The sequence below is a fragment of the Rhinolophus ferrumequinum genome, chromosome 9, assembly GCF_004115265.2.
Source record: "Rhinolophus ferrumequinum isolate MPI-CBG mRhiFer1 chromosome 9, mRhiFer1_v1.p, whole genome shotgun sequence".
NCBI classification, from domain to species: Eukaryota; Metazoa; Chordata; class Mammalia; order Chiroptera; family Rhinolophidae; genus Rhinolophus; species Rhinolophus ferrumequinum.
The window spans coordinates 31,746,130-31,771,012 of NC_046292.1; the positions used below are offsets into that span (position 1 = coordinate 31,746,130).

Consider the following 24,883-nt stretch of genomic DNA (forward strand, 5'->3'; position numbering starts at 1 on the left):
CTCCCCCAGCAAGCCTTCTCCTTAGCTTGCCTTCTCATCACCAAGCTGTTCCCAGGCAACTCTGGGTACGTTTCTCCCTTCAACTCTGGTCACATACACCCTAGCCTTCACCCTGTGTCAGTAGACAAGAGTGGAGGAAGCTTCAGAGCAGACAAAGAACAGCCCCATTCTCTCTAGAATTCAGTGGTGCAGGGGTCAAGCCAGGATGGGGTGGGGCAAGGCGGAGCTGAGATCTAGGCCCTCTCATGCATGAGGCTTCCCCAGCTCCCCTTAACTTCTCGCAAGGCTAGGAATAACCAGATCCTGAACCCCTGAGGACAGATTCAACTCTAGCCTAAACCCACCTCTTGCTCTTGAAGCTGATTGCTGGTCTCCTAAGGCCCAGGGCACTCTCACCCCCACCCTACAACTGCCTACCTGCTCTAGGAAGCAGCCTGCATTGAGGAAGGAGAACTGGGCTAACCTTCACATCCCACACATTTAAGTACCTCCTGGGTCTGTAAAGTTTGGCTGGACTGAAGTTATCATTGATGGATTGAGGCTGTCACCCAGCTGCCCCTGGTCCTGGGAACTGGATGTGTCTCCCTACCCCTGCAGGACTGGGCTAGCCACTGAGTGGCAGAAGTGCCATCTGCACTGACCCCACAGATGACACTATGTCCTTGAAGTCGGGATGACAGGGATTACTGTCCCATGCTCCAGGTGAGAAGACAGATGCATGATAAATTGTTACAATCATAACAGCTGCTGATCACAGAGCACTGAGTAAGTGACACGCATTGTGCCAAAGGCACTACTATATGACCCTCATCGCGACCCCATGTGGTAGAATCATCCCCATTTCACAGATGAAGGGCATACAGCTGGAACGTGTTGGAGGCAGGACTCAAAGCTGGAGTTGATGGATTTCAAGGCTGGAATTGGCCCATCTGGGCTTAAACAAGGGCTCGTACTGTGGGACCAGAGTCCTATCAGCAGCCACACTGCTAGACTTCCAGTCCAGGCTCCGGGGGGCCTGGCCCAGCCTTTCCCCATCCCCATTCCACAGAGCTGATGAAGCCACAGAGATCTGGGACTCAGGCCTAGAGATTGAGACCCCCTCAGCTCTGTGTCCGGTATCCTGACTCCTAGGGGTAAAGATCTTGAGTGGCCATTTCTACTTCTGTGCCTCAATTTCTTTATCTGGCAAACCAAGGAAATAATACCTGAGGCACCAACTCAATTGTCCACCCAGTGCCAAGGACATCTACAAAAACCCAGGAGTGGTGGTCCTGCTTCTGACCTGCCTTAGGGAGCTCCTTCCCCCACACTGTGAGCTGGTTCCCACCCAGAGGTGTTTCCTAAAGAGAAGAAGCATGGAGGGGTAGTTAGGAGCTCAAGCTCGGGAGTCAGACAAACCTGGGTTTGAATTCTAGCTCTCTGTAACCTTGTACGAGTTACCAAATCTCTCTGAATCTATTTCTTCCTCTGCAAAACAGGATCAATAACACCTTCCTTGCAGGGCAATTGGGAGTATTCAAAGAAACAGAGCCCAGAGCCTGGAGCATTGTAGGCATTTAGGCTGCTATTACCATGAAAAGCCAAATCTATTCCCTTTGGTTTCCATGTACTGGTCCACTGTTGCATCCCAGAACCAGGCAATCCTTCAGAGATGAAAAGGCAGAGAACTTTCTCCTGAGGCTTTGCCAGCCTGTCCCCAAGCCAAACAGTGCTGGCCTGGCTTTTAAGCTGAGTACACGAGGCCCTCTGAGATGTCCCCACTTTACCCCCCCCCCATCCCCCATCCTCTGGCCCAGGTCCTTTTCACTCCTCCTTCATGGTCCAGCTTAGAGCATCCTCTGGGAAGCCTGCCATGATCTTCCCCCAGATCGCTCCTAAAGCCCCCTAGGTTTCCTCTCTGGCAGCCATTAATTATCCTTGTCTCTGACCTGTTTACAGGGAGATCTCCCCTTGAGCCCATGAGACCCTTGATGGTAGGATTGGCCCTGATTCATCTTGGTAAAGCTGGGAAGGGATTGAACCCGGGCAGGCTTTTCCTTTCTTCTATATTTTTTGTCCCTTTTAGCCTGAAAGACATCGGTCCCCCTCCCTCTTTTTCATAAAGGATTTCTTGGATGAGCCGGTCTGGAAATCTACTCATGGCCTAACAAGTTATGTTTTCCTTCTAGAGCCTAGGTGAGATGTCAATATGAGGAGAAAACAGGATGTGTGTGTGTGTGTGTGTGTGTGTGTGTGTGTGTGTGTTCAAATGTCTGGAAAACCAGGAACTGACTTAGGAAGGGTAGGATACCAGCTCAGGGGCCTCAGCCATCATGGCCGTGCAGCGCTTTCCCAAGCTCTGATCTGTGGCTCTCCTAGAGCATACTGGGCTGTTTATCACTTAAAGAGTTTCTTGTACCTGGGAAGCCAGGCTCTGGGACTGGAAGAGCTCAGGCCCTAAGGTCCTGGGGAACTTCTCTCTGACCCGGTTCCTTAATGGCAACACAGCTGCCTGCATTTCAGTCCTCTGCCCCCATCCCCATCTATGGCCCTCACACTTCTGCCTGTGACCAACACTCTGGATTGCTGGGCTGTGAATTTCCCACAGAGCCACAGACAGGGGTACAGGATGTGAAGCCTCTGCCAGAGGAAGGGGATGGTCCTCAGGCCCCACCCAACTCTCCCCTCCTGACTCAGTTTATCTCTCTTCCCAGATGCTGACAGGTCCCTTTGGCTTATGGTCCAGGAGAGGGAACTACTCCAGCTGTAAATCATCTGGCCCACACTTCTTTATCATCCTGTAGCTCTTACCTCTCCTCTTGCCTGGCTCCCTCTCTTCTAGTGCTAGTCACCAGTGCCCCTCTCCGCTCCTCAAAGCCAAGAACTGAATATAAGGCTTGGCAGTTAACAACACAGAGCCAGACTCCACCATGAACTACCTTTGTGACTTTGGGCAAGTCATTTAATCTCTTTGTGCGTAATTTTCCTATGGGGAAATGGGCATGATAACATCTATCTCACAGAGTTATTGTGAATATTAAATGAATTAATATTTATAAAGTGCTCAGAATAGCACATGGTAAGTATGAAACACTACTATAGCTATTAGCATTTCTCTTCTCTCTGTTCTGGCTTTAACACTTCCACCTCTGAACCCACCTGAGGTCAGGACACCTGAGATCTCTTTATTACTAAATCCAATCAATAGCCCTTCCGAGTCCTAGCCTTACTTTGCATCTCTCATTCTTGAAAGACTCCCTTAACCTCTGTGACCTGGCACTGTCAAGAAATTCTTGACTGAGCTGCCAAAGGGACAAGCAGTGTGAGACATGTGTTCAACAAGGGGCAGCGGGCCTGACAGCAACTTCCGGGAGATGGAGATCCAGAGAGCTCAGAAAAACCTCAGGGTGGGCTGAGGTTGTGAGAGTCTTCGGGGGGAGGAGAAAGGGCACTAGTAAGAGGGACATGGAGACACATAGCAGTGTAGGAGGAGGACAGATGCAAGGACAGAGAACTAGTGACCCCCAGAAAAATCAGGCAAAGATGAATAGTGGAGTCAGACATTTTGGGTTCAGATCTTGGCTCTGCCCCTTGGTAACTATATGTGACCTCAGGCAAGAAGATTAACCCATGAGCCTCAGGTTCCTCATCTGTGTAATGGGGATAATCACATCTACATCAAAAGGTTACTGTGAGCAATCAATAAGACAAATGCTTAGCCCAGTGCCTGGTACATGGCAAGTGGATAAGTTCCAGTGTAGCATATCTTACACTGAAAGAGGAAGCAGAGCAGACTGCCAGGCCCTTGAATTACAGCATCCAAGAGGATCTCCTCCTGGTGTCCTGGCTCCCAGAGGAGGCCTCAAGAACCTTTTTAACCTCCCAAGGGGAAAAGACATTGAAGGGTAACAATATGCCCAAATAACAGAATGTGCCTAAATATGCTACTTTGGCATATTTATTATTTTGAGCTGTAGGCACTTCAAAAACAGCAAATGGAGGGAGAGGCTGTCTCTGAACTTCCCTTATCTGCCTAAAGACAGATCCTCCAAAAGGAACTCAATGGTCGTAAATTTCCTTCATGGGAGTTTCACCTCATATCACAGGAGAGGAGAATATCATCACATCCAGACAAACTTTGGCACAAGCTATCATATCTCCCATCCATTCTTCTGAGGACTAATTCATCCTTACCCTAAGACTATTACATTCCCCTTCCCCTTTCCCTATTAAGATGAGATTTAAGCCTGAATGCTCAATCATATGGAAGAGTTACTCATATTTCCCTGGGTATCTCCCATGTATATATAAATTATACATGTTAAACTTCTGTTTGTTTTTCTTTTGTTAATATGTCTTTCTGTTTATGAATCCCATCTGGAAACCTAAGGTGGGTGGAGGTAAAGTTTTGGCTCCTCTACAAAATCCTAACCCCCAGTACTTTAGAATGTGACTATATTTGGAGACAGGACCTTTAAAGAGGTCTGTCATTAAATTAAAATGAGGCCTTTGGCGGGCACTAATCTGATCTGACTGGTTTTTTATCAGAAGAAGAGATTTGAACACAGAGAAAAAGATCATGTGACGTCAGAGGAAGAAGACTGCCATCTACAAACCAAGAGCGAGGCCTTAGAAGAAATTAATTTTGTCACGGTCTTGATCTTGGACTTCCAGCCTCCAGAACTGTGAGAGAATAAACTTCTGTTGTTTAAGCCATCTATCCTGTGGTATTTTGATGTAGCAAACCTAGCAAACTAATACAAATACATTTTGCTTTATTTTCCAAAATAAAATTACAATGTCAAATATGCATTTTCAAAATCATATATGCCTCAGCCCCACTTCCCCAGTGGATTTGTCCTTTCTGGCCCCACTACTACAATCTCCCTCCTGGAAAATTGTTGACCTGTAGGATAAAACCCAAACTCCTGAGTATGGCACTGAAGGCCTTCCCGCCCACTCCCATTTCTCACTCCCCCTTACTCATCTGAGCTACTAGTATTTCTCCTTATCTCAGGCTGTTTGGGGTCTCCCTTCAGTGGCTGTGAAGGGCAAGGTTAGAGAAGCAGGCCCTTGTGGGCCCCATGAGGGATTGGGTGGGATGGACATATGGAGGAAGGATGAAATGGAGATGAGACTAAAGGCAGTGAGACCAGCAAGGTGCTGTGGTAATAATCCCAACCAGAGACTGACCCAGATTAGGGCATGAAGGGAAGATGGAGCCAAGTGGATAGATTTCAGAAATATTTGGGAGATAAAAATGACAGGAATTGGTACTCAACAAATACTTGTTGACTTTCCTGACTACTCTTTCTAAAGTAAGCTCTTTCGTTACTCTTCTGTTTATTTCCTTCATAGCATTTTTCACAGCCTACAATTAACTTGTTTATGTATTTGCCTATTTTATGTTTCCATCAAGCAGATTGTAAATTAAAGGAGGACTACAACCTTGACCCGTCTTACTTATACAGTGCTGGGCACTTAGCAGGAGCTCTCAATAAATCTCCGAGGACTAAATGGCTTAATAAATGTTTGGATCATATAGAGGGCAGAGAGGTAAGGACAAGGCCAGGAGGAGATCTGTGGTCCTGGGACAAACATTCCAGAGTGGTTAAGACCTCTCTAGGGTGGCCGGTTGGCTCAGCTGGTTAGAGTGCAGCGCTCATAATTCCAACATTGCCAGTTAGATTCCCACATGGGCCAGTGAGCTGCGCCCTCCACAACTAGATTGAAAACAACTTGACTTGGAGCTGATGGGTCCTGGAAAAACACAGTTCCCCAATATTCCTCAACAAAAATTAAAAAAACAAAACAAAAAAGACCCCACCTCTCCCTGGCACTGGGAAGGGTGGGCAGGGAGCAGGGCTCTAGGGGTCCAGATGGCCTCCGGACTGATGGCTTCTGATTGTCCTTGGTTAGATTTGGATTAAATCCAATTCTCATTTTTCACTTTCTGTCCTCTGGCTTTTGACTCAGGACAGTGGGTGTTTTCAAGGATAGGGTACAGGGGACCCACCAGAACCTGAGATACACCCCGAGTGTGGAAGGAGGTAGCAAAATGTGTGGCACTTGGGAAAAGCCTTGATTGCCAGCCTGTTTGACCCCAAAACTCAGCACGGAAGCCCCGGCCCCGCCCCACTGCCTTCTGTCCCCTCCTCCCCTCCGCCCCCGCCCCAAGCCAGGATCGGTTTGAGAATTTGCAATCCTCCCAGGCCCTAAAGGGGGCAGCACTGGGCTGGGACTGGGGGGTCTGGCCCAAGATCGGGGACTAGCCGTGGTCTCTCTCACTAAACGGCAGTGTTGGTGACTCCCCTGGGTGAAGCGCTGCCCCTGCTTTTCCCCTCTCGGCTGGGACGCTGGTTCACCTAGTTGCTGGGGACTCCCCAGATACCCAGCACCCTGTGGGGACAGAGCCAGGAGTGCAGTTTCCAGGCTCTTGGCCTCACATAGAAAGGTGCTGGCTCAGGTAGCAAATGGCCATCAACTGTGATTGGATGGCCATCAGCTGTGGCTAGTTGGACATCAGCTATAACCAATGAGCCATTGGCCACTAATACAACTGCTGTGGCTAAGCTAGCAGAAAATGGGGGGCTAGCAAGAAGATGGTGACTGGCAAGCGCGGATTGCAGTTAGGACGGCGGGTTGCGGACAGTGTGGCTCCTGCTTCCTGTGTCTCCAACCCAGCCGCCAGCCAGAATATAGTGGCATGACTCCCCTATCTATGGCTCCCTGGGTGTTCCTTTTTGGCCTCACCATGTCCTGCGTTCTTATGTGGGGAGCGGGACCAGAGACCCTGCATGACAACCCACTAGGACTTCAGCATAACCCCAGATTGGGAAAGAAGTGAGCACCCAGTCACGGGGGCGGGGGACGGAGGAACGTCTGGGCCACCACATCCTGGAGGAATCCTTCTGGTGACTGGCAGTATGACTGCGTCTTTAAGGCGTGAGCAGGAGGCTGGGCCTCGAGGTGAGTTGGGTGAGAGGAGGAGCTTCTTGATGGCGTAAGGCTTGAAGGAGGAGCGCTGCTTCTCCGTGACTCGCCGCCAGGAAGGGGGCGGGCTCTTAATGACGAGACGCCGGGGAGGGGGCAGGAGTTCATTGATAAAAACGCCGGGCTCCCTCGGGCGCGAGCGCAGCGTAGCAAATCCGGGCAGCGCCACGCCCGGCCTCCGCCGGGCGGAACCTAGAAAACCCCGGCCCGCGCTGCGACGCATCAGCCGCATGGAGCCGGCCGCCGGCACTCTGTCCCCGCGCCCCTTTCCGCGGGCGGCCGCTCCGCCTGCGCCCCACGCCGGGCCCGGGCCGCCTCTGAGTGCCAAACCGGGACCTGAGCTAGAGACGATGGCCGGGCCGCCGGCGCGGGACCCCGGACGCCTCATCACCGACCCGTGCAGCGGCCGCACCTACTTCAAAGGACGCCTGTTGGGCAAGGTGAGGTGGGGTGTCGCTAGCGAGGAGGCAGAGGGGCCCTTGCTAGCCTTTTTGCCCGTGCGGGGCAGGGAGGGGCGCTTGTCCTCGGCGAGGGGATGTATGGGGGCCAGATCCTGCCTCTCTTGGAGCACCCTACCTGATGCCTCCTTCCTCCCCTTAGGGGGGCTTCGCCCGTTGCTACGAGGCCACTGACACAGAGACCGGCAACGCCTACGCGGTCAAAGTCATCTCTCAGAGCCGCATCACCAAGCCGCATCAACGCGAGAAGGTGGGCCTGGGCCCAGTCCCAGAGGACGAAGGGTAGGGTGGGGACGGTGGCATGGGAGCCCTTGAAGGATGACAAGCCCGCTCCCCATTGCAGATACTAAATGAAATTGAGCTGCACCGCGGCCTGCAGCACCGCCACATCGTACGTTTCTCGCACCACTTTGAGGATGCTGAGAACATATACATTTTCCTGGAGCTTTGCAGCCGAAAGGTGAAGGATGGTGATGGGGGAAGGGGGCCTTAAGACCCAAAGCTGGAGTCCTGTCTCCCTCATAGAGCACAGATGGAGGGAGGGTCAGGGTGGTTGACCAGGGGCTGAGGCAGTGGCTCTCTGCAGTCCCTGGCCCACATCTGGAAGGCCCGACACACCTTGTTGGAGCCAGAAGTGCGCTACTACCTGCGACAGATCCTTTCCGGACTCAAATATTTGCACCAGCGAGGCATCTTGCACCGAGACCTCAAGCTAGGTGAGACTCCTGGGCCAACAGGATGGGGGTGGGGGTGGGGAGGCAGAAAGGAGTCTGACACATCTCTCTGCCCCCGTCCAGGAAATTTTTTTATCACTGAAGACATGGAACTGAAGATGGGGGATTTTGGTCTTGCTACCCGGTTGGAGCCCCCGGAACATAGGAAGAAGTGAGTGTTTAAGAAAGGGGTGGCCACAGTCTGTGTGACAGACAGTACGTATGTGGGAAGCATGATGACTTCTGTGTATGTGTCTGTGTGTGACAGGTGTGGAAGAGATGATGGGCTGCTTGTATCTGAAGGTGGAGGTGGCAGCCTGGGTTACTGGGACTTGTGGAGAGGAGACCCTGCTGTGGCCATAACTGGGTGTGAGTCACACAGATAACGTGTGGCAGATGAATGTTTATGGGGGATGTGACAGCTGGTATTGGTGTGTGTGGCACAGACCATAGGAGGTGACAGCCTGTATGGGTGTCTGATAGACAGGAGTGGGGAAGGAGGAAGGGATCAGTTATGGACCCTCTGTTGACCCTGGAGGAGAAAGTTGGGTTGGGGGTTAGGCCCTGCCCCTGTCCTACAGAGCAGCTGAGCAGCTGGGACAGGCGGGTGGGCGGGGACTCAGCTGCCATCCCCAGCATCCATTGTCCCAGGACAAGCAGGAGTTCTCTGGCCCTTGGTGACAGGCAGCTGCTTTGTCTGGACTCACAGTGGGGGCAGGGATGGGGGGGCCAGCTGGGCTAGGTCTGAACCTTTCCCTCTCCTCCTCCCTACCTCTTTTTAGGACCATCTGTGGTACCCCTAACTATGTGGCTCCAGAAGTGCTACAGAGACAGGGCCACGGCCCTGAGGCAGATGTGTGGTCCCTGGGCTGTGTCATGTGAGTCCCGAGGTCATCTGCACACAGATGGGTGTATGGGTGGGGCATACTTTCCACTTTACTCCTGACTTCTTATCTCTGCCCCACAGGTACACACTGTTATGTGGGAGCCCCCCCTTTGAGACAGTCGACCTGAAGGAGACGTACCGCTGTATCAAACAGGTTCACTACACGCTGCCCGCCAGCCTCTCACTGCCTGCCCGACAGCTGCTGGCCACCATCCTGCGAGCCTCACCCCAGGACCGCCCCTCAATTGACCAGATTCTGCGCCATGACTTTTTTACCAAGGTCTGTAGCTCATCAGACACCTAAGTCCAGTTTGTACATTCCCAGGGGATTGAATGGGGGCAGGTGACAGGACCCCTGGGGCCTCTCTTTCCTGCTCACATGGCTCCACTCCTCAGGGCTACACCCCCGACCGGCTCCCTGTCAGCAGCTGCGTGACAGTCCCAGACCTGATACCCCTTCACCCAGCTAGGATTCTGTTTGTCAAAGTTACCAAGAGCCTCTTTGGCAGGAAGAAGAACAAGAGTGAGTCTGGGATGCCAGGTTTTGAGGGTACAGAGCTGCAGGGGGGCTTGTTACATATATTGTGGGGACATGAGTGTGAGGGCCTGTGAGCCCCTGGGGAGAGTGTGTGTTATACAGGCACTTGGGTGTATCCATCTGTATTATCCCTTTGGGAAGTGGGGAGGGGTGGGGCTGTATTATCCCTTTGGGAAGTGGGAGGGGTAGGATACTGAGGGCTATATCTGTCCCTATCCAGGTAAGAACCATCCCGAGGAGCAGGACGATGTCTCCTGTTTGGTGAGCGGTCTCACCCGGACATCCATTGGCCATCAGGATGCCAGGCCTGAGGTGAGGTGCTCACGTGGGAAGTGTGCCCCTGACTCACCCTAGCAGCTGTGGGAAGCTCAGGATAAAAGACACTGGTGAAGCATCTAACTCGTGGTAGCCTAATTGGCTGTGTCTCATTAGCCAGACGGGGCTGACCTGGGGTGCCCTGGGAGCCAGGGAAGGGCTGGGCCACGGACTCTCACGAATTTGAATTTAGGGACCTCCCCTAATTTTACTCACTTCCCCTACCCAACCCTCCAGGCTCCAGCAGCTTCTGGTCCAGCCCCCCTCAGCCTGGTAGAGACAGCACCTGAAGACAGCTCACCCCGTGGGACACTGGCGAGTAGTGGAGATGGTGAGCAGCCAGGAGTATGAGAGATGCTAGAGGTTGCTGGGGTCCAGAGGGAAGGAGTGGGCAGAGGGACATGGCCTGGGTCCTGGGGTGCTAGTGCCTAATTCTGAGTACCCTGGTCCCTTCAGGTTTTGAAGAAGGTCTGACTGTGGCCACAGTGGTGGAGTCAGCCCTCTGTGCTCTGAGAAACTGCCTGGCCTTCATGCCCCCAGGTAAAGTTGGGGTCTGGTACATATGAATGGTGGTAGGAGTTCTTTGCCTGGAAGGCCAGGCACATGTTCTTATTCCTTCCTCTCCCATGACAGCGGAACAGAACCCAGCTCCCCTGGCACAGCCAGAGCCTCTGGTGTGGGTCAGCAAGTGGGTTGACTACTCAAACAAGTTCGGCTTCGGGTATCAGCTGTCCAGCCGCCGTGTGGCTGTGCTCTTCAACAATGGCACACACATGGCCCTGTCGGCCAATAGAAAGTAAGTGTTGTTATGGGATGCTTTGTAGCCACGCTATTGTACCCAGAAGGGCTGCACCTTGGTGTGTGCTCCTGGGCTTGGGGGCCTGGGGCCTTAGGGGAGAGGCAACAGTGCAGGGCTCTCTCTGACCTCTGTCTCCTCTCCTCCAGGACTGTGCACTACAACCCAACCAGCACAAAACACTTCTCCTTCTCTGTGGGTTCTGTACCTTGGGCCCTGCAGCCTCAGTTGGGTGTCTTGCGGTATTTTGCCTCCTACATGGAGCAGCGCCTCATGAAGGTGTGTGGACTGGAGTGGGGCACATTGAAGACTTAATACAATCTGGTCCCTTCCTATTCCCCTTTGTGGGGGGATCAAAGCTAAAGTCTGAACCTCTAAGGGAGATATCAATGGGGAGGGGCCTAAACTATGTCAGACAAATGACCTGTCCCTGCTCCCAGGGTGGAGATCTGCCCAGTGTGGAAGAAGTAGAAGTGCCTGTCCCCCCACTCCTGCTACAGTGGGTGAAGACTGATCAGGCCCTACTCATGCTGTTTAGTGATGGCACTGTCCAGGTAAGAGCTGCTCTGGAGTTGGGGGAAGGTCTGGGAGGCCTGGGGTGCTGGGGAGGAAATTGGACTTGGGGCTTTGGCCCTGATCCGTGCCACCCTCCTGTGCACAGGTGAACTTCTATGGAGACCACACCAAGCTGATCCTCAGTGGCTGGGAGCCCCTCCTTGTGACTTTTGTGGCCCGCAATCGTAGCGCTTGTACTTACCTCGCTTCCCACCTTCGGCAGCTTGGCTGCTCCCCAGACCTACGACAGCGGCTCCGCGATACTCTGCGCCTGCTCCGGGACCGCTGCACAGCTTAGGCCCCAGCTTGCAGAGCAGGCTATGACCCAAGCCCTCAGGCCTGATTCCTGTGCCTGTAAGGCTCAAGCCCTTGCCTCTGTGGCCCTCCCTGTCCCTTTGGTGCCTCACTAGGGGCTCTGGGCCTAATCCCCCAGGGAATCAGGGACCAGCTTTACTGAGGTTGGAGGCGGCCTTGTCCTAGCTGCCTCCTACCCCTTCTCCAAGAAAAGCCTGAGCCTTACCCCCAGCTAGGGGGCGTTATTTATGGACCACTTTTATTTATTGACAGACATTTATTTATTGGGATGTGCACCCCAGGGAGAGCCTCCTCCTCCTGGGATAATAAACCGTTTTGCAGAACTTGGAGGCCTCATCACTCGCAGTAGAGCCCGTGGACCGTAGCCACTGCGAAAAGCGAGGCGTTGGTGAAGGTGGCGGAGGCCAGGCCGTCGCACGCTGCGTCCCAGAGCGCGCGGCTGACGACGTGCACACCCTGGCCGATGCGCGGCCCCAGCACCACACTACACACCAGCTTGTATCGTGGCGGGCTGAGTTCACGCAGGCGCACATGCACCAGCTCGCACAGCTGCAGCGCCAGTGGCCCCGCCTCGGTGTCAGAGTAGCATATGTCCTGCAGCTCTGCGGCCAGGGTCTCTTCCAAGGCACGTTGTGCTCTCTCGACCTCCCAGCGCTCCCCAGGCGCCGGCTCCGTGCGATATGAGGGCGCCATTCGCCGGCTGGGCGCCAGGGGCAACCCGGAGAAGCTGACCCGCGAGACTAAAGGGGGCACTGGGCACAGGGATGGTCGCCGACCCCCAGGACCCGCGCCTGGTCCAGCCAGCGAGTTGCGACGGGAAAAGGATGAGGCCAAACCCAGCACGGAGCCGCGGCGGGAAGCTGGGCCCAGACCTGCTGGTCCGGCCTCATCAATGCTGGGCAGGCGTCCTGGAGGCCGCACTGGCGATAGTCTCATCCCAGGGTCTTTGGCAGTCTGTTCCTCCTGACGTCTGGGGGGCACAGGCCTACCAGCCATGGACCTGCGAGCTGGAAGACCCGCTTTTGGACAGGGTGGCCCTCACTGCCCAACTTTGTACACCACCCAGTTTCTTACTTGGTGACAGGGTTTTTGCCCCTTAACCCCTTCTTACCTGTGTTTTTGAGACAGGTGAATCAGGTAGCCCAGGGCTGTGTGGATTCCTAGGTGCTTAGAGGGTTAAGGGCCATGTGGGACATAAGGGAAGAGATGCTGCTCAGACTATCATTTTGGGCTAGTCCCTGCCCTCTGAGCTCCACTTTCTACTAAGTACTGTGGAGGTTAGCTAAAGGAGCTTTTCTGCCTTCCGACTGCCCGCAGAAGGGGTGATGTATCTGCCCTTTGCTTCAGCCTAGACAGTGGTGCCTCCAAACCATAAGCAGGAGGGACAGACAGACCTGACTCCAACCCCTAGGTCCTTCTAGCCCTGTGGGTATTGTATCCAGTTATCCTCCACCCGTACCTGCTCCTAGAATGGCTGGCACAAAATCCCACGACAGGCTGAGGCTAGGTGCAGGTGACTTGGGAAGCTCCTTCCACCTTCTGCTTTTGGACTGTGGCCCTACTTCTAGAATCGGTGCTACGATGGCAGCGCTCTTCTCCCGAAACTCCCACAGGCACCCTGAATCACATGCAGCCTTTGGCCTCCGAGCTGTCACAGTCTTTTCGTGGCCGGCCTGACCTGCAGGTGTGTTGTGGAGTTGCCATGGATTGCTGGGCAAGCACTCCTCCTTTCCTGGTTCCCTCCATTCAATCCTGGCTCTGGCTTAACCTAGGAGTGTTACTATTGTGAGCATGTAGTGAGTGCAGAGTGACTGAGTCATCAGGGGAGAGGGAACAACAGGGGCTTAGAGCTCAAGGGCCTGCTGCCATTATAAGAATGACTGAGGGAGCAGTTGTAGAGAGGTGTTCCTATCCCAGGGCTCTTAAGCCACTTTCCATTTTTTCCCCTTGTGAAGAATGGCTCTTTACTCTTCACTTGTGAGCAAGTTGCAGAAGTCTGGGATATGGGGAGAACTTGAGGCTGCGTGGGTGGCTCCTCAGGAATCAGGATCCCGGCCCACAGGAAGGAGCATGTCATGACTCTATGACTATCGTCTCCCCATCACTCTAAACAAGGACAAACATTTCCGCTCCCTGAGCAGTGCTAGGGTGGGGCTTGGCTGACTTCCTCAGCTCAGGGCTGCCTCAGGGAAGGGGAGGGAGGGGTGAGAGGCCGTGGGCTCGCACTCTGGACTGGACATCCAACCTCCTGACTCCTACTGACCCAAGTACTCTGGGGTTTGTCCTCAGCTAGCCACACCCCTTGTGTTGCATTTCAGGGATGCCAGAGGCCATGACTCCTTTGTCAGAGCTGACATCTCACCTGACCCCTCTGGGAGGAATAGGACTGCTTTCTCCCAAACAAGCCTTGTCTGGGTTCTGAAAACTGTTCATGGGGGTGAGGGCTTTCCCTGTTGAGTGGGGTTCCCCAGGCTTTGCTAACTTGATCCTGACCCTGTGTGCATGTGAGTGAGGGGTTGGGAGGGGCAGAGAGTTTGAACCCAAGAAGGGCAGGGCCAGGGTGCTAAGACACTCAAACTCTGCTTAGGGCCCCTCTGAGGTCTGAAGTTTTCCCTGGGCTTGTGGGAGGTGGGCGGGGCCTCCTCAGGCCTAACTCCAGTTTCTGTGGAAACCCACAGGCTTCCCACCCCAGCGCTGCCTGGGCAGGCTCCCAGCTGGGGCCTCATCTGCAGCCAGCTTCTCCTCTCCCTGTCTGGTTAGCTCCACCTTGGCCTCTTGGTCACCTCCCTGAGTCCCCATCTCCAAGCCCAGCCTCTGGCCTCTTCTACCAGCTTCTGATGCCTTCTTCAGGGAACTGGGCGTCTCCTGCCCGATTCCTAATCTTCAACTTCTCAGTAAACAGGCCTTCCAAGCTCCTGCCCCTCCCTCTCAGGCCTTTCTAGTCTCCTCACCAGCTGTAGGGCCTGGCTAGGCCTCCTGCTTCTTCCCACTTACTGCCTCCCACATACCAACAGACAACAGGCCTACTAGGCTATTATATCTGCCTACTCCCCTGGCCCACCCCACCATGGAGACCCCAGGACTGGTTGTGCACGGGGAGGCTGAACCCTTTTCCACAGCACTCCGAAGCCTCGTCAACAATCGCCTATACAGGTGAGGGGTAGGCACGGTCTGTGGGTTTTGATAGCTGGCTTTGCTGGGCCCCATGACTCTGAGGAAGTCCTGGGTACAGAAGAGGCGGGGAATTAGGACTTGACCCTTTTGCTGAACTCAGTCTGGGGAAGTCTGAGTTCCCAAGTGTAGAGCATGGCTGCTGATCACTCAGGGTCCATGATATCTTGAGAGCCAGAGGTGGAGGGCAGTGGAGGCTGGAGCCTAGAGTGGCTGTGTGACCTCAGGCCAAGGCCTTCCTTTTTTGGAGCTTGTGCTCCGGGCAGAGAATAAGAGCCTTTAGCCCCCTGGATTCTGAGAGGTGGGATGTAACTTGAATCCCTCTCTGGGAAGGCAGAGGAGCAGATGACCTTGTTCTGGAAACTGTGGATTCACAAGAGGAACACAGCTCAAAGGATTGAGCCAGTCTGAGACAGGAAGTGGTTTCAGGGTGCTGCCTGGGGCTCTCTGTCTGCCAGGATACAAGTGGTGTCTGAAACCAGGGACAGAGTATGGGGGCAGGGCTGGTTGGGAGAATTAGAAAGCAGCTTTTTGTTCTCACTGCCTCAGAGCTGGGTTCCTCCCCAAGGGTTGGTGACTCTCATAACCCTACTGCTTTGAGGATCACAGTCTGGTCTGAATAGTGGGAACTCAGGCCTTGGACTGGGAACTAGGCGCATCCAGGAAGCTCAAGCTTCATTTCATGCCTCCTAACCCCTGTGTTGTTAGAGGCCCAGAGGCTGGGGCCGGAAGTGATCATGAAGATGGAAAATGTGGTCTGGCCTTTTGGTGCATCACTGCCGTGTCTATTTGCAGCCAGTGCACACTGCACCCACCACCTCCTGCCTGGAGGAGGCTGAAAAAAGCTGAGTTTGCAGTCTGTGGAGGAGGAGCCAAGAAGAGCTTACCTTCCCCCAAGACTCAGGCTGGGGAGGAAAGGGGTATGTGGGATCAATCTTGAGTCAGCCCTGGTGCCCCCTCAGTGATTAAGCAAAGCCACCTCCTCCAAGACCTGAGAGTTTGAGATTACCGTCCCATTTCATATGGGAGAAACCTGAGATTCAAAAGTAGAAAGTCACTTGCCTGAAGTACCATAGGGTGGAGCTGGGACTAGAACACAACCCTGTGTGTCCCAGACGTTCAGCTAGAAGGACTAAGCCCTGTCTCTTATATGACAGATAAGGAAACAAAGGCTCAGAGTGGGCCAAGGCAAAGCCTACAGTTGCACTCTAGACTCTGGCCTCTTCTCCCCTGGCTCTCTGCCCCTCTCTCCCACAGTGATGTTCGCTTTGTGGTTGGTCAAGAACAGCAGGAGGTGTTTGCCCACCGGTGCTTGTTGGCCTGTAGATGCAACTTTTTCCAGCGACTTCTGGGCCAGGAGTCAGGCCCTGGGGTGCCTAGTCCTGTGGTGCTAAGCACTGTGCCAGCTGAGGCCTTCCTGTCAGTGCTGGAGTTCTTGTATACCAACAGTGTCAAGCTGCAACGCCACTCTGTAAGCCCACTGGGTAGGGGTCTCGGTGGGAGAGGGAGAGGGGCAGAGGAAACAGCCCTTCGACTCCAACCACCCACTTTGCAGGTGCTGGAGGTGCTGACAGCAGCTGTGGAGTATGGGCTGGAGGAATTGAGAGAGGTGGGTTTATGTGGTAGGGCCCTGTCTTGTTTCCTTTGCCTCTATGAGCTCGGTTCATACCCTGCTTCACATACACTCTGTCTTGGATTGGAGAGGAACATGTACCAATACAGAAGTATGGCTATCTCTGTATAATAGGCATTTACGCATCCATATGTGCAAAAGGATATGGGCATGCCCTGTGTGCTGTGCGGGCATATAGAATGTGTATGGCTGGTGCTGTAGATACCAAGATACGACAGCTTTCATTCCTGTTCTTCAAAGACAGATAGACACATAAAAAATCTGCTGTATGGAGGGCTGGGTTACATTGTCTCTCCAGTCTCCAACTTGACCTCCCTTAACCATGTGGCATAAGAAGTGTGACAGATGAGGGTAAATGGTGCACAGACTTTATGGAGGATCTCTAGACTCATCACTGGAGCGAGACGAAGGGAAGACTTCCTGGAGGAGGAAACGTTTGTGTTGGATCAGGTAGAACGGGTAGGAGTTTGTTCAGAGGGGTGTGGAAAGATGGCATTCTATTCACAGAAACACAGATGGAGCTGGTGAGATACTTAGTGTGGCTGGACTGAGTGTGAGAGGAGGTGAGGGAGAGATGAGATTGGAAAGGTGCCAGAGCTGGTTCATGCAGGACCTTCAAGAATTTGGACTTCTTTTACCTAGAGGGTAGTGGAGATTCATTGAAGGTTTTGGGTAAGGGAATGAGGATTTGGAAGCTAAAGGGAGAAGGGATTGGGACAAATAAGAAGGGCTCACCAGTCCTATAGGGACAAGGGTGGCAATGTAAGCCCAAGGGAGCTTGACTGCTCCAAGTATACTCACTGCTTCCAGGTTGAAGTGGTGGTGGGGGAAACAAGGGCACCTCAGCCCAACCCACATTCATTTCTGTTCCCAGCTATGCCTGGAGTTTGTGGTGAAGATGCTGGATGTGGAGCTGGTTTGTGAGGCCCTGCAGGTGGGTAGTTCCCCGTGTGCAGGGCTGGGCTACATGGCCTCTCCAGTCTCCAACTTGATCTCCCTCTTGCTCTCAGGTAGCCGTAACCTTTGGCCTGGGACCATTGCAGGAGCGTTGCATAGCCTTCATAGAGGCCCATAGCCAGGTACAGCTCCCCATTTTCATACTCCCAACCCCACACCTCATTCTGCTCCTCCCTGACCCATTTTCGGACCCTCAGGAGGTGCTCCGGACCCGCGGCTTCCTGGAACTGTCGGCGCCTGCGTTGCTGCCCCTGTTGAGCAGTGACAACCTCTGCGTAGACGAGGCTGAACTTGTCCTGGCGGCCCGGAGCTGGGCGCGCGTGGGCGCTGTAAGCCGGGCTAAAGGGACGCGGGGTTGGGGTGCTGAAGGAGTCTTGGGCCGCAGGAACCCGGCGAGTGGGCGGCGGGCCCGGTGCCCCAGCCCGCCGGGGCTCAGGGCTGGTATTTGCAGGCCGTGCTGGAGCGACCTGTGGCCGAGGTAGCGGCACCGGTGGTGCGGGAGCTGAGACTGGCTTTGCTGGCCCCGGCGGAGCTGAGCGCCCTGGAAGAGCAGAACCGGCGGGAGCCGCTCATCCCGGTGCGGACGCGAGGAACTAGGCTAAGATCCACTCAACAGCGTGGGGGAGGGGCGTGGCACAGGGTCTGCCGGGGAGGGCGGCACGGCGGGACTCTGTGGTGACCGGCGTTCCCCTTCAGGTGGAGCAGATTGTGGAGGCGTGGAAGTGCCATGCTCTGCGGAGAGGGGATGCGGTTCGGGATGCTCCGTGCCGGCGCCGGAGAGGCACCGTGCCCCGGGAACATCACCGCTTTCTGGACCTACTCTTTAAGTGACCAAAGGCCACGTCTTGCGAGGAATTCTGGCCTGTCTCAAACTACACTTTCCGACATTCTCTGCGCTCAGAGCGAGCTTCCGCTCCCAGCATGCTGGGCGAGCAGGGGCGCGGGAAGAACCGCCGTGGGCAAAACGCCTCTCCCTATGGGTGGGGTCTAGGAGGAGAGGAAGGCGGAGGAGAGGAAAGGGCGTGGGCTTGGGCTGTGTCTAGCTCCCTGGTCCCCGCGAACACCAAAAGCAATATGCCTGGCACCATACCCTATCTTTACATTCTGGTACCTGGGCTCTCTTACCAGTCTCGTTTACTCCTTTCCCTCCCTCTTCTTTTGTTTCCCCCCCACACTCCGGTTCAAGCCCTTGTTTCTCAGTCTAGTTGTGTAGGACACAGCTCCCTGGCCCATGCTGGTATTATGAGCCTTGCACTCCACCTGGCTGAGGCAGTCGGTCCCCAGTCTTCGGTTGGCCATTCACAGCAGCTCATGGCAGCTCCTGAGGATGGTAGCACATGGTAACCCAGAGCACACAGTAGCCCATAGCATACTCAGCTGCCGGCGCCAACCTGGGGCTGCTCACTGCAGCCCAGCTCCAGGGAGAGCTGTTGTTCACAATCTTAGCTGTAGAGGGCGCAGCTCACCAGCCCATGTGGGAATCCAACCCGCAACCTTGGCGGCAACCACGGCTCTCTAACCACCTAAGCCACTGGCTGGTCCTCGTTTACTCTTATAACCACCAAATAGCTTTTCAGCTCAGCCCCCTCTTTAATTCAGATATGCCGGCTGGAGATTGCTCTCTATGTGCCCCACAGATCCCTCAGACTCAGTCTGAAATTGAGCTTCCTCATCTTTCCCCAGTTTTTTTTTTTTTAATACTATTCTTTTTCTGTTTTTTTTAACTTTATTTATTTACGTGTGTTTTTCCAGGACCCATCAGCCCCAAGTCAAGTAGTTGTTTCAATCTAATTGTGGAGGGCCCAGCTCACAGTGGCCCATGTGGGATCCAGCTGGCAACCTTGTTAAGAGCACTGCACTCTAACGGACTGAGCTAACCAGCTGGCCTCCCCAGTTCTTTTTTGTTTGTTTGTTTAGTTTTTTGTAATTTAATTAAAAAATTTTTTTATGTTAGTTTCAGGATCTTTCCCCGGTTCTGACACCATCGTGTTTCTCATCGTGGGTGCCCAAGCCAGAAACCTGAATCTCATCCTGGCCTCATTCCTCTTCCTCACAGCTGCCTTCTGTGGCTTCTACCTTCTAAGAGACTGAAGGTAGCAGAATATGCCATGTCAAAATATGTCTTTTGGGCATAAGGATTATTTTAAGCTGATTATTTTGAGAAGCAGGAGAAGCTCTGAAAACATTACAAGTTACCCTTTTGTAAGTGTAATTTATATTTATAAAGGAAATCTCCATTTGTAAGGGTGCTTCGCTCTGTACCAGGAAAAGGATGACTAACTCAAGAGAATCTTATCAGTGGAGAAGGCACCCACTGAAATCTACCTGACAAACCTCACCCTTGTTTACCATGCTTTTTCTCGTGGCCTCCTGGTAACTGGCCTTCCCTTACTTTCTTTTGTCTTTACCTGAAGACGGTATTTAAGTGGGTATTTAAGGTCAACTTTGGAATTACTCATTTTTTCCTGGTATCTCCCATGTGTACATGAGGTATACATGTTAATAAACTTCTGTTTGTTTTTCTCTTGTTAATCTTTTTCTTTCTTTTCTTTTTTTTCTTTTGTTTTTTACAGGGGTCTCAGCCCAGAGCTCAGAGTAGAGGAAAAACTATTTTTTCTCCCCGGCAAGATCTTTACAATTAATTCAGCTCTCTCAGCCTCAGTTCTGCCCATCCTATATGTGGCAGGACTTACTGCTACAGATGCTAATTAGTCTTCCCGCCTTCACTCGAGCACCCCTCATCATCCCCCCCACGCTAATCCACTTCCCACACTGCAGCTACCATCGATTTAGCTAAGATTGTCAGACCTACTCCCCTTATAAAGCCCCTCAACATCCTCATTGCACTGAAAGTGAAATATAATCTCTTTCACTTTCAGGGCCTTAAAATTACTCCAAATATTAGCAGCTCTTCTCTCAACAACTATCTTTGCAGGAATTCACTGGTCCTGCAGGCACTAGTCCTCTAGGTCTGGATTTACTCTCTTGGTTATTGAAGACTCTCTACGCTACCTCTTTCATTCATTACACATTTTTGTCTTCCTGAGGCTTTGAATCTCCCTGGAGAAAGATCCCTGGGGACTTATTCATTTCTGCTTCCTCAGTCCCTGTCACATAATCAGTGCTCTGTAAGTGTTCAGTGATGACTTTATTTCCTTATTTAAATGCTATTTTATTCCATGAAGAGTTTTAAAAAGCTGTAAAACAAAATACTGTCAATCTAAAACGAGGGACGATCGACCATTTGGAAGAAAATAAAATCAGACTTCTGTCTCAGGGATTTTATGCAAAAATACGTTACACATGGTTAAAAATAATTATTTGGTATTATCTCTCAAGGCGGAAAATGTGGTTACCTGCAGTCCCACTTCCTGCCAGCATCATTTGGATAATGAAAATTGAAAATAAGGTACATGTCCTAGACGATTGGTTTAACCTAGAAGACTGGTTAAATTAACTATGGTGTCATGCAGGGTGTCACACGGGGTCTCTGGTCCCACTCCCCACATAAGAACGCAGTATATGGTGAGGCCAAAAAGGAACACCCACGGAGCCATAGATAGGGGAGTCACACCACTATAGTCTCGCTGGCGGCTGGGTTGGAGACACAGGAAGCAGGAGCCACACTATCTGCAACCTGCCGTCCTCTTCTCTCTGCCAACCAACCTCACTTGGTAACTGCAGTCCGCTCTCCAAGCTTGCCAGCTCAGCCACCGTCTTCTTGCTAGCCTCCATTTGCTGCTAGCGTAGGCACAGTAGTTATATTAGTGGCCAATGGCTCATTGGTTACAACTGACGGCCAGCTAGCCACAGCTGATGGCCATCCAATCACAGTTGATGGCCATTTACTACCTGAGCCAGCACCTTTCCACGTGAGGATGAGAGCCTGGAAACTGCACTTCTGGCTCTGTCCCCACATAAGGTATATTCCTACAATGCTATAAAAAGATAGCTGTGGTCTTTGGTGAAAAAGCACAGTGCAGACCAAGTAGAGCATGATTCTGTCAATATAAGAAATGTCCAAACCTGTAGAGAGCTTTTATAAGATTTTATTTGAGCCAAACTTACAGCAGTGCTGGGAAGCAAGATCTCAAAGGCTCTGAAGAATGACAGTTGTGCAGTTTCTTTTATACATTTGGAATTCAGGAGGGAAGTAAGGAAAATTACATGAAGGTAGGAGAAAGCAATGTGCGGATTAGATCACAGGATAGTTAACAAGATATGAGCTCTCTTGAGGGTGGTTAAGCTTCCAAGAGGTCTGAAACAGGTATTTCAAAGGTGTGTTAACCTAGATGCACAGAGACAATGGACAGGGCTTGCTTTTAAGGCAAAGGTAAAGCTTTTACTAAAAAGTTATAGGCCTAGGGTGTGATTACCCACTGTGACCTACCCAACTAGGAATTTATGATCAGATCACCCTGTAAGGAGGTTACTTTTGGTTAGATTTATTAAAGGACTCATTTTTCACCCATAATTCCTTTTGCTATAAGAAAAGGTAGTGTTGGAGAGGAAAAGGTTTTCTTCACCCCTCTTAGGATCCCTGGCTGGGTCTAAAAATTAAACTGACAAAGACAGATTAACAGGAGAAAAGCATACAAATTTATTTAATATAAGTTTACATGACATGGGAGCCTTCCTAAGGAAATGAAGACTGCAAGAAATGGTAAAACCTGAGTATTTTTACGCTAGGTTTGATGAAGGGTAGGCAGTCTTGGAAGAATATGATAGGTTAATGAGTATAAAATAAGTGTAGTAAATTGGGAGAGGACCGGCCCGGTGGCTCAGGAGGTTGGAGCTCTGTGCTCCTAACTCCAAAGGCTGCCGGTTTGATTCCCACATGGGCCAGTGGGCTCTCAACAATAAGGTTGCTGGTTCGACTCCTGCAAAGGATGGTGGGCTCTGCCCCCTGCAACTAAGATTGAACACGGCACCTTGAGCTGAGCTGCTGCTGAGTTCCTGGATGCCTCAGTTGGTTGGAGTGCGTCCTCTCAACCACAAGGTTGCTGGTTCGACTCCCGCAAGGGATGGTGGGCTGCGCCCCCTGCAACTAGAAAACGGCAACTGGACCTGGAGCTGAGCTGAGCCCTCCACAGCTAAGATTGAAAAGACAACAACTTGACTTGGAAAAAGCCCTGGAAATACACACTGTTCCCCAATAAAGTCCTGTTCCCCTTCCCCAATAAAATCTTAAAAAAAAAAAAAAAAAAAGGGAAATATAGCAAGACCTGTTGGTTTGGATTCTTCCTGGAGTCTCTGTGTGTTTGGAGATAAGGATGGCTCCTTCTCTCCTGGGATAGATAGAGTTCCTCTCACTTGAGGATTTTATAACTTGTTTCAAGGGAGAAGGGAGGGTAAGGGTAGGTAGGGTGGGGAGGTTGAAGTGACTTTACTGTTTTCTCAAATTCCTTCAGTTTAAAATATTCACTATGCCAAGGTGCCATATTTTGGGGTAGCATATCCTGAACCCCATCAGTAGCTCAGTAATTAAGAGTATGCCTCTTCTGGAGCCAGGCTGCCTAGGTTTGAATCCCAGCTCCACCACTTCCTGGTTTTGTGACTTGAGCGAGGCTATTTAGCCTTTCTGTGCATCACTTTCTTTATTGATAAAATGGATATAATAATAGAATCTGTTCAGTAGGGTTCTTAGGAAGATTAATTTTGTAAAGTGCTTAGAACTGTAGTGGGACAGATTAAATACTGTAGATGTGTTTAGATAATAAATCCATTCATTTGTTTTACAAATATTCATTGAGTGCGCATTTCCCAGACATTGACTTTGGGTCATGGAATCCATCAGACTACAAGTCAGGTAAAGTCCCTGCCTCATGGAACTTAAATTCTAGGAAGAAAAACATACAGCAGACAAGTAAAGAAATTAATGCATGCTATAATCAGAGTAGTTTGTGCTCTGAAAAAAATAAAGCCAGTTAAAAGGATAAACGGTGATATGGTGGGAGCAGGACTGTTTTCATACAATATGATAACATTGGATTCCAGAGACCTCAAGAAGGTCTCTGAGCCATGTGTCCTGGTGATGGGATTTACATTAAAAAACAACAAAACAGTTTGGCTGTTTTGTGGACAAAGGTGTGGGGAGGGTGTGGTAGAGGTGCGGAGAAGAAAATCTAAAAAGTTAGTGAGGGGGATATTGCATGAATCCATCAAGAGCTCTTGGACCAGGGTGGTAGCAGTGAAGGGAGTAAAATATCATTGCATGAAACAATGCTTTGAATGTGGAAGTCAATGGGACCTACTGATGGCTGTAAATTTGGAAGTCATCAGCTATGAGACCTCCAATAAAGTATTAACTTCAAATGACATAGAGCTAGATAAGCTTCCTACGGAGAGAATGTAAAAGAGTGGGAGAAACTTCGTCTGAGACCCAGGGACAGGACACATTTGGAAGCAAGTGAGCCCTGTCCTCTCAAAGTGTTTTCTCTGCACGTCACGTTTCACTGAGCTTGTATACTTATGTCCACTATTTATCCTGGGTTGTTGTGGGGACAGAGCCCTAAAAAGCAGTTTCCAGGCTCTCGGCCTCACATAGAAAGGTGCTGGCTCAGGTAGTAAATGGCCATCGACTGCGATCAAATGGCCATTAGCTGTAACCAGTGAGCCATTGGGCACTAATATAACTGCTGTGGCTAGGCTAGCAAAAAGGGGGAGCTAGCAAGAAGATGATGGCTAAGACCCCGCCCGACACCCCACACGACAGTTGTATACTATTAATCCAAAAAACCAGATATTTTCATTCCGATAAAAGCTTGCACAGGGTAATAATAATAAAACAATGTGCAATCTTAAAAAGATGTTAAGAAAACTACCCATAGTTAACACCCGCCAAAAAATACTATTCTCGTGTTTTAGACACAATCACAACAAATTACACCACTACCCGCACCTACCCGCACCTATCTTTTAACCTCATAAAAACAGCCTCGTAAAAATACGAGGCCTCAAAAAATTGGGTATAAACTCATAACTGTTCCTCTCCACGGAAATCTTTAGTAAAAGGCGAAAGATTTATACGATCTGAAGAGAAACCAGAGTATGTCTACCAGCTTCCGCTTGGAAGCTCCTAGAACGAGCTAATCCTCAGCACACTTATGGTTGTTCAGTGCGTGCGTGATTCGCGCTCCCGGCCTGGTGTTTGTATAGACCATACATTTCTAACAGGCAGTATGCCCTGCAACAGTGGACAAATCCCGGTGGGGCTGGAACTCAAGCCTCGTGAGCTGGTTTTCGTGGAGCACCATGGGTATGCAAATCGCAGCCAGTTCCGGGCTGGTGGGTGATACGAGCTGCACAGGCGGGGCGGCCGCAGCTCTCTCTCTCTTCTCTGCGGGTCCGCCGGGAAACCGATCCGGGGTTTGCCCAGAGAGGTAAGGGCATTTCCCGCCGGTGCCCGATGCCACGTTCATTACCGGGCCTGGGATTAAGTATCAGTCGCAATTGTTGAAGTTCAGTCCTACCATTCCATACCTGCAGGTACACCCCCCACCCCCCGTTTTAGGGACAGAAGCGGAGACAGTTGAGCACAGACACTCCCGGGACCGTGGGACCACGTAGGAGTC

General features: G+C 51.7%; 3 protein-coding genes and 1 non-coding gene across 10 annotated transcripts; 2 read left to right on the plus strand and 2 right to left on the minus strand.

Annotated features, from left to right (window-relative positions):
• The first annotated feature begins 6,963 nt into the window (after positions 1-6,963).
• Positions 6,964-11,871, plus strand: PLK3 (polo like kinase 3). The gene is made up of 15 exons (XM_033115588.1): positions 6,964-7,412; positions 7,573-7,680; positions 7,774-7,890; positions 8,017-8,146; positions 8,228-8,315; positions 8,926-9,021; positions 9,111-9,309; positions 9,426-9,552; positions 9,788-9,879; positions 10,120-10,213; positions 10,339-10,422; positions 10,516-10,678; positions 10,828-10,957; positions 11,119-11,232; positions 11,340-11,871. Exons 1-15 carry the CDS (start codon positions 7,047-7,049, stop codon positions 11,529-11,531), a joined length of 2,100 nt encoding a protein of 699 aa, XP_032971479.1. The 5' UTR covers positions 6,964-7,046; the 3' UTR covers positions 11,532-11,871.
• DYNLT4 (dynein light chain Tctex-type 4) lies at positions 11,864-13,673 on the minus strand. Of its 2 annotated transcripts, XM_033115594.1 has the most exons (3): positions 13,008-13,671; positions 12,660-12,731; positions 11,864-12,555 (listed from the first exon to the last, which is right to left on the minus strand). In XM_033115594.1, exon 3 carries the CDS (start codon positions 12,542-12,544, stop codon positions 11,885-11,887), a length of 660 nt encoding a protein of 219 aa, XP_032971485.1. In that variant the 5' UTR covers positions 12,545-12,555; positions 12,660-12,731; positions 13,008-13,671; the 3' UTR covers positions 11,864-11,884. The 2 variants fall into 2 exon arrangements, with proteins under 2 accessions (XP_032971485.1, XP_032971486.1); XM_033115595.1 differs by lacking the exon at positions 12,660-12,731 and having other exon boundaries at positions 13,008-13,673.
• A 407-nt stretch (positions 13,674-14,080) lies between these two features.
• On the plus strand, positions 14,081-20,831 carry BTBD19 (BTB domain containing 19). Of its 6 annotated transcripts, none has more exons than XM_033115591.1 (8): positions 14,081-14,701; positions 15,977-16,190; positions 16,275-16,328; positions 17,227-17,290; positions 17,367-17,431; positions 17,507-17,638; positions 17,761-17,886; positions 18,006-18,772. In XM_033115591.1, exons 1-8 carry the CDS (start codon positions 14,616-14,618, stop codon positions 18,138-18,140), a joined length of 876 nt encoding a protein of 291 aa, XP_032971482.1. In that variant the 5' UTR covers positions 14,081-14,615; the 3' UTR covers positions 18,141-18,772. The 6 variants fall into 6 exon arrangements, 5 of the variants coding, with proteins under 5 accessions (XP_032971482.1, XP_032971481.1, XP_032971484.1 ...); XM_033115590.1 differs by having other exon boundaries at positions 14,592-14,701; positions 15,515-16,190; XR_004423952.1 differs by lacking the exons at positions 14,081-14,701; positions 18,006-18,772 and adding exons at positions 19,264-19,511; positions 19,883-20,831 and having other exon boundaries at positions 14,723-16,190.
• Positions 20,832-24,243: 3,412 nt separating this feature from the next.
• LOC117027902 (U5 spliceosomal RNA) lies at positions 24,244-24,361 on the minus strand. Its single transcript, XR_004424017.1, has one exon. It is a non-coding gene; the product is annotated as a U5 spliceosomal RNA (small nuclear RNA).
• Between the last annotated feature and the right edge of the window lie 522 nt (positions 24,362-24,883).